General features: G+C 61.4%; 1 protein-coding gene across 1 annotated transcript; it reads left to right on the forward strand.

Annotated features, from left to right (window-relative positions):
* The first annotated feature begins 287 nt into the window (after positions 1-287).
* Positions 288-7,881, forward strand: RSPO4 (R-spondin 4). Its single transcript, XM_054274691.1, has 5 exons — positions 288-634; positions 3,545-3,733; positions 3,984-4,127; positions 4,211-4,396; positions 7,303-7,881. The coding sequence occupies exons 1-5, from the start codon at positions 556-558 to the stop codon at positions 7,374-7,376; spliced, it is 672 nt and encodes a 223-aa protein (XP_054130666.1). The 5' UTR covers positions 288-555; the 3' UTR covers positions 7,377-7,881.
* The last annotated feature ends 357 nt before the right edge of the window (positions 7,882-8,238 follow it).

An 8,238-nucleotide genomic window follows, 5' to 3' on the forward strand; every position in this document is an offset into this window, starting at 1 on the left:
GGCTGAGCAGGGGGGGCCGGCACAGGCAGCGTCACCCTCGTGGCTCCACCCCCCAAAATCGCAGGGGGCTCCGCGGTGACCCCGGCGCTGGGATGGCAGCGGGACAGTCGGACCGCGGCGGGACGGCGGGACGGTTCCCAGCCGAGGTGGTGGCTGGAGAGCTCCGGGGGGATCCAGCCAGGGCGTTTGCCAGTCGCTTTGTTGCTGCTGGGGGATTTTTTACTTTTTTTTTTTTTTTTTAGGATTATTATTATTTTGAAAGGGAGGGTGAGGAGAGGGGGCTGACACTGGCTATAAAGGCAGAGCTCCCTGGAGCAGCCAGCACTTCTCCGTCACCATGAGCACTCCCCGGGCCTGACAGCTCCAGCCTGTCCCACTGTCGCCGGCTGAAGCTGCCCTGGAGTGTGGCTGTGTGTCCGAAGCTCGGGTTGGGATGGTGTGAGCCCGGAGCTGCTCCTCGCCCTCCCAGCACCCTCACCGGCTCTGGCAGGAGCCGAGCCCTCCAGCCGCTTGGATGATTTGATTCCTCCCCTGTCCGACACCACTCCTGCCCAGATGCAGTGGATAATATTCATGTTGCTGTTATTCATCAGCTCCATGGAAATGCTCACGCAGAACCGGTGGAAGAAGCAAGGTACGGTGTGCGCAGCGCGCTCGGCTCCTGCGGGGTGGCTTTGGGACACCGGGCTGCCTGTCCTGCCAGGAAGGAGCTGTGAACCAGGGCTGGAGGTGCCAGCCACCAGCCTGCCCCCAACCCCTCACCTTGAGCCCTTTGGGGACTGTCTGTGCTCCCCCCTGGGTGCGTGGCACGGCGCTGGCTTGGCAGGGCAGGAAGATGCAGAGCGCAGCCCCATAGCCCTGCCTGCCCGGTGCCAGCCCTGCCTTTGGGGACAAGGGACACTGGCTGGCACTGGGACCAGCTCTGCAAACCCCAGCAGAGCCAGACACAGTGGGGATAGCAAAAAAATGGGCTGATTTTCTGATAATTCATTTCTCTGCATGGCACACTAAGTGCCTTAGGAGTAAAACCTCCCGGAAAGATGCTCAGAGGCACGGCAGGCACTGCCTGTCCCCTGTCCCCTGCCCCATCCTTTCCCCGGGAAGAGGCACCAGCTGAGCCCCTGCTCAGTGCCTGGGCAAGGGCAGGGTGTGCTGGGGCTGTGCAAGGCATGTGCCCCCTCCACTGGGCACTGGCTCACGTCCCTTACCAGGCAGTGCCAGGCAGTGCCAGCTGGCTGTGTGCAGTGGGTCCAGGGCTGGTTCTCAGCTCTGTGCCAGGAATGCCTTGGTTTTGGGGCCAACATGTGCCAGGGTAGGGGCAGGACCTGCCAGGACCAGGGCTCTCAGGGCTGGAGCCTGGAGGGCTTCCCTTGAAGTTGTTCCATGGTAAAGGCATGCGGAGGCAGTAGGTGAGGGTGATGATGTGGGTGGCCAGGCTGGGGGCCAAAACACCCCTGATGGGAAACAGCCAAGCACCACGAGGGGCTCCAGCTACCACTGCTTGATGCTGGGTAGCACAATGCTCCAAAGGCCTCAGGTCTTGGCAGCCTGCGGGTCTGGCTGTGGCTTCACACCCCAGATATGTTATATACTCTGGGATAACCTGCACAGAAAAGCCAGCACAGGGTCCAGGAGCCACGAGAGACGCTGGAACACCCCACAGCCTCCCTACTGCCACTGGGAGCTCTGGTCTGGGCAGTCCAGTGCCCCAGGGACTCGTGGTTCCCTGCAGGACTGGGCACAGGGTGGGCAGAGATGGGGGATGTCACACCCATGCCCAGCAAACTCAGGTACCCACTGTGCCCCATGCCCAGTGCCCATCCCAGCTCAGCCCTGCCCTCTGCCATCACCACTGGACAGGAGGAGATGAACCCCACTTGTTCCAAATCCCCAAGCCCATGGTTTTGGAGTGAGCCACATTCTAGTGTTCTCTGTGCTGGCTCCCAGTGTCACCCTTGGTGGCAGAGACGTGTGTGCCATGCCAGCAGCACTGTGGAGTGGAGGAGGATCCCCCCACTTCTCCCAGCTCCATACCATGGGATTATTTCCAACGCCAGTGAGAGGAAGGAGACCCCGGAGCCCATCCAGGGCTCCCCACCTTCTTTGGCCTGGCTGGAGGTGGAAGGAGAGCAGCAAAAAACCCCTAAATATCAAAAAGAATTAGGGAAGGGAAAGAGGCTCGTAAATCCACGGGTCTCCAGGGAAGCCACTCCAGCTGCAGCCAGGAACACAAATGTTGTCAGCGTTTGGTAAATATGTAACGGAGACCATAACAACTTAATGGATCCAAGGTGCTTCGTTAGTGCTCCCAGCAGATGCAGCTCTAATGAGGGCTCCTGGCAGTGCTGCCATCCAGACAGGGTGTCCCAGAGAAGGGACTGGCATGAGCCAGCTTGGGGACAGCTGATGGCACCACAGCACCGTGGACTGGCTCATGCCAGGGACCAGCACACGGGGCTGTGAGGCATTGCCCACCATCATCGTCTGACAGAATCCTCTGCCAGCATCCCCCCGGCCTCTCAGCACCTCTGGCCCAGCCCCACAGCCGTGGGACCCTTCTGGTGCAGCTCCTGGGGTCAGAGGGACCAGTGCCAGGCACTGCTCCCAGGGCTGTCTCTGTCTGTGCTGGGCAGCACCCGGCAGGTGGCTCGGGCTTGTAGCGACCTTGTGTAGTGGAAGGGGTCCCTGCCCATGGCAGGGGGCTTGAGATGATTTGAAGGTCTCTTCCAACCCAAACCATTCTGTGATTCTGTGGTGCTATAGAGCCCAGGTCCCAAGCATGCTGTACCAGGGCTTCTGGCACGGTCACTGCTACTCAGGCTGTGGTGCCAGAGCCAAGCAAACAGCTCCCAGCAAAGGGGCATGGTGAAGGTGTTGGATGCCTGCATGCAGGGGTTCAGTGCTCCTTTTTGTGGCTTTTCTGTCAGAAAAAGAGAGCAGGAGCAGTTGGCGGTATCTCTGAGGCCTGGTGGATGTTGGCACCCTGTCCTTGTCCCTGGGAACAGAGGTCACCCACGCTGGGGTCAGTCACCCTCCCACAGCCTGGGAGTGCAGCTCAGGCAGCCAGGGAGGCAGCAGAGCCTCTTGAGCAAACAGAGAGATTCTTTTCTCAGCTCCTCTTGAGCACATCCAAAATGCCCTTTGTCCTCTGACACTCAAGAGGCATCAACTGATTAATCCAGGTCAGATCATGTTTCTACCCGCTGACCCAGTGGTTGTTCCACTTCCCACGGGACGGGCAAGGCTGGCTTGGGGTGTGGCTCAGGCTGTCACCCACGGGCAGTGCTGGGCATGGGCAAACCCTCAGTCTGGATCTTGTAGTGCTGGAGGCCATCAGTGCTGACCCAGCTGGGAGCGGTGGCTCCGTGTGTCCCTCGGCTTCAGCGTGGACAGAGGTGGGGATCTGAGGAGCAGAGAGAGGTGGGGTGGCATTTGCAGGGAGACAGGACAGCACTGTCCCCCTGGTGTGTCAGAGAGAGGCCACGGGGCTGGGGCCCCCCTCAGCACCTGTGTCACAGCCCCTCTCCTCCGTTTGTCCCCGCAGCGAGTGCTGGCCTGCTGGAGAACTGCACGGGCTGCGTCCTGTGCTCTGAGGACAATGGCTGCATCACCTGCCACCACCGGCTCTTCCTGCTCATCTGGAGGGACGGCATCCGCCAGTACGGGATGTGCGTCCACACCTGTCCCCCGGGCTACTTCGGTGTGCGGGGTCTGGAGGTCAACAGATGCACAAGTACGTCCCGATCCAGCCGGGGTCCCCCTGCTCCCCTCGGCGCCCTGCGGGTCCCAGTGCCGCGGGAAGGGCAGTGGCTTCATTTCCCACGGCATTCCTGGTGGCACTGGATCCGGGTGGGGGAGAACTGGGGGGGTTCGTCCCCTTTTCCCTCGCCCAGAGCCGCAGCCCGGAGCCCGCAGGTTTTGGGTGCCCGGTGGGTGCCCCGGTGCCCCGGGCGGTCCCGCTGACCGCCCGTCCCTCCCGGCAGAGTGCAGGTCGCCCAGCTGCGAGAGCTGCTTCAGCAGAGACTTCTGCATGAAGTGCAAGGACAAGTTTTACCTGTACAAGGGCCAGTGCTTCCGGCAGTGTCCCCCCGGCACCGCGGCACAGCCCGGCACCCGCGAGTGCCAAGGTAAGCAGCCTTGCCCGCCGTGCCCGGGGATGTGCCGGGCTCCGAGGGTCACCGATCCATCCCTGCCGTGCCTGTCCCTGCAGAGACGTGCGAGCCGGGCCCGTGGAGCGAGTGGAGCGCCTGCACCCACGAGAGCCGCACCTGCGGCTGCAAGTGGGGAGTGGAGACGCGGGTGCGGGAGGTGCCCGAGGCCGCCCGGGAGGAAGGGACCGCCTGCCCCGCGCTGCTGGAGACCAGGAGGTGCCGCATGAAGAAGCACTGCCCCGGAGGTGAGCACCGCGCCGCCGGGGCTGGGGACAGCTCCGCGTCCCTGCAGAGCGAGCCCGAGGGCGCTGCAGGAGGACGGTGGCAGCAGGGGTCTGGCCGTGGCCGGCGAACCGTGCTGTCATCTCCCAAGCATTTTGAAACTCTGGGTAAAGCCGTCATCTCAGGCACATGTGCTGAGCAGCCCTAGGGCTGGCTGCTCCCACCTGGCAGTCCCCGGGACTGCCTGGGACGAGCCATTGTCCCCTTCCATGCTGGACTGGGCTGGGCTGGGCTGGGCACTGGCACGAACCGCCGTGGCGGGATGAGGCTGCCAAGCTCCAGCTCCCATCCTGCCACGACGTGAAGGGAGGCTTTCTGTACTGCAGCTGTGGGTAAGGAGGGCTGAGACACACAGGGGAGGTTCCTGCAAAAACCTCTGAGCTCCCTAAAAGCTGGAACGCTCGTGGAGCAGGAGGGCATCACCCAGGGGATTTCTGATGGCCAAAATTTTGGGAGACACCCCGGGGCACAGTGCCCCTCCATGGCTCATCTGGCCAGATGTTCACTCATGCTCCTGCACTTCCCCCACCTCATTGCCAGGCTGGGGGCTCCCTGGCTCAGGGATCCCCCCACCTTTCCCACACCAGACCGGCTGCAGGGTCTGTCCGGGCGGTGCGTGCACGGGTGCAGGGCTGGCGCTGGGAACCAGGACGGGGCTGATGTCATTTTTGGATGCAGGCGCCTGGACTGGAGCTACCCTAATAAATCTCCACTTAATAACTGGCAGAAAGGGGATGCATGAGATACCGAAGTGAAGTGCCTGGCAGCAGATCTGAGCCAGCCGGGGTTGCGGTTCCGAGCTGCGGGATCGCTGAGCCCTGGGATGAGCTGGCCGGCACCGCCAGCGTGGCGGGGATCAGGGAGGACAACACCGGGGGGGGGGAGAGAAAAAGGATCAAGAAGGGGGGCAGCAGCAGAGGACGTGCGTGCTGGGCGAGGGCCACGGAGCCAGGAGAGAGGTTTCATCCCAGCAGCATCAATCATAAGTAATATTTTCCTGCTGACAGTGCAGAGGAGCTGATTCCCTTCCCCACCCAGGTCTCAGCTCACGTCTTTGGGGTGCCAGGTGGCTTCGATTTTGAGGATGTTCTCCTCCCTGTTGGTGTGTGGCAGCTCCAGACCCGCAGAGCTGGTGACAGTTTGATGCAAGAAATTTAGTGTGGGAGGACAGGCTGCTCCGGAGCACTGTGTCCTGGAGCGCCGTGCCCGTGCCCTGCCCTGCCTGGCACAGAGTGCATCTCACTGGCAGGAAGTGCTGTGCCTGTCTTTCAGGGACACCTCGTCTTGTGAAGTTACTGGGAAGGCCCTGGCACCTCAGAAAAATGCTTGGCCTTCTGCCTCTGCCTGTGCTCCTGCAAGCTGGAAGCCGTGGGGCTACAGTGGTGGGCCAGGAACTGGCAGGACTCTGCTGTTGAGGCTGCTGTCTGGGATCAGCTTCAGAGACAGGCCTGTTCCCTGCCCAGCAGAAGGAATCCCATGAGTGCTCCCCAGGCAACCCCCTCAGGAGGGAGCAGCCCCTCCATGTCCTCCTCTCCTGGGCAGGCTGTTTGCAGTCCCTGCCACGGCAGAGCGTGTCTCTGCCCTCGCTCCCAGGCTCCTGCCCGCCTGGCCAAGTGCTGGCTTATGGGATCCAGATGCTGGAGGAGGATGAGGAGTTCACTTGATGCATCTGAGGCACCCCCAGCCCAGGCGAGCCAGGGCAGGCGGCCGAACCCGACCGTGTGATGAGAGATTTGTGCCACCACTTCTGAGCCATCCAGGCGGCTGGAAGGGAAAAGCCGCCGCGCTTGGCCGTGGCACAAACCCCTCGCGCTGCTGTAAATCTGCCTTGGGTGTCTGTCCCGCTCTCCAGACGCTTGGCGTGCGTGCCGTGCCCTCTCCTTTGTGGGTGGCAGCTGTCTGGAGATCAGAGCTGAGAAACAGGGCTTCAGAGCCAGCCAGGACAAGAACTGGAGCCCTCAGAAGGGATGGGGACAGCAGGGCTGGCACACGCAGCACCAGGGACAGTCGTGGTCCCTTGTGCCCCTCACAACACTGAACTGGAGTGGGAGGAGGGGGCAAGGACCCACAAAGCTGCCCAGTTTTTGGGGCAACCATTCTGATCCATGGAGCCCATGGCACAGCAGGTTTTATCCTGAATCCCTGTTTTTTTGGTGTCTCAGCCAGCTGGAGGGTGTGTGGCAGCTTCTTGGGGTGAGCAAAGGTTTGTGCCCCAACAGCCTGACCCTGGAAAGCTGGCACAGGGTTAACCTGGGATGCAGCCAGGCTCCACGTGGTTGTGCCACTGGGATGGGGACCATCCACACGTGGAGGGCATCCACAGGGAGAGAGAATTAGCAGCTGTGCAAGGATGCACCCCAAAGCCACCTTGCTCCCCAGCATGCCCAAATCCCCCCAGGGCTGTCTGGGTCCCATGGTGGAGGGCAGGTTCCCCATCAGGGCAGAGCTGGGCACGGCTGTGCCATGGCTGTGGGGTGTGGGTGCAGCCACTGCCCCCCTCCAGCACCCACAGTCCTTGCTCAGGGAGGAGCTGGGCTTTCTCCAGGCAGCTTCCACTTGGGCTGAGCTGCCCCACCCCATTCCTGGGGATATTGGGGTACCAGGAGTGAGAGTCCAGCCATGGCAGATGTGGGGACAACACGCCAGTGTCCCTGTGCCCATGCCACCAGCACACCCAGACCCCCACAGACCCACACGGCTGTTTCATGCCTGGGAGGGGGCTCTGGGGGCACCAAAATCAGAACTTGCATCCAGCACTAACACCTTGAGGGAGGATACGGGATCAGCATCCCATGGATGAGGTTCAGGTCATATCATGTTGCCTGGCCAACGAGCGAGTGCTCCTTTTCTTCTCCTTTTTCTGTTGCAGAGAAAACCGAACCCAAAAATAAAGGCAAAAAGCGACAGAAGAAGCCGAAGACAGAGAGGCACACGGGCACCTAGCGGGCACCAGCACGGGAGCTGGGGCACCATGGCAGGAGCTCCCAGCCAACTCCTGCCACGGTGCTCCAACCACATCACCCCTGGTTTTCCATCCACAGGAAAAAAAAAGGAAAAAAAATTGCACAATTTTCTCTGCCCCCCCATCCCCCTTTTCTTTCGAGACAATTTATGGCCTGTAAAACATTTCCTTTTCAGAAAATCTAATTTGCAATGTCCAAAGCAAAGCCCTAGGGCTTGGGGAGGGGGTGGCTCCTTTATTCCTCTGGTCTTCCTTCTGCTCTAGCCTGCTCCATCCCTTCCTCCAGACGGGTGGGATGGGGTTAGACTGGGGCTGGACCCTGCTAATGAAGCTGATGCCTGGCTGGATAGTGTTCCCCAGGGCTGGGAGATGCCCTGGCTCCACGGGGCCCTGATTTTATGGGAGTGCTGGGGGGCACAGTGCAGCACTGAGCTGCTCCAGGTGCTGGACAGTGTCCCCCATCCTCGGCCACAGGCGTGGGAAGCAGCAGCACTCCTGGGTTGGGGCCCCACTGGGGATTGTGCCATTGCTCACAGCAGCCCAGCCTGGTGCTCAGTGTCCCCACTGGCACAACCAAGGGACAAATCCTGCTCTCCTGGGGCTCGGAGGGCAGCTGGACCTCCAGACTGATCCATTCTTGGAGTCCTGCCAGCCCAGCACTCAGCACCCTCACGGGCCAAATCCTGCCATCCTCAGGCTCACAGAGAGGCTCAAAGAGCTTCTCTCCCAGCTGGATGTGGGCACAGAAATTTGGGGTGGCCCTGTCTGTATCCAGTCTAGGACAGGGACAGGCACAGTGTGAGTGCAAGCCCAGGCAAGGGATGCTGCTGCATCCTGTGTCCC

This window comes from Melozone crissalis, unplaced genomic scaffold (assembly GCF_028551555.1).
Source record: "Melozone crissalis strain CALT ecotype California unplaced genomic scaffold, PUWL_Pcris_2 ptg000017l_1, whole genome shotgun sequence".
Classification (NCBI taxonomy): domain Eukaryota; kingdom Metazoa; phylum Chordata; class Aves; order Passeriformes; family Passerellidae; genus Melozone; species Melozone crissalis.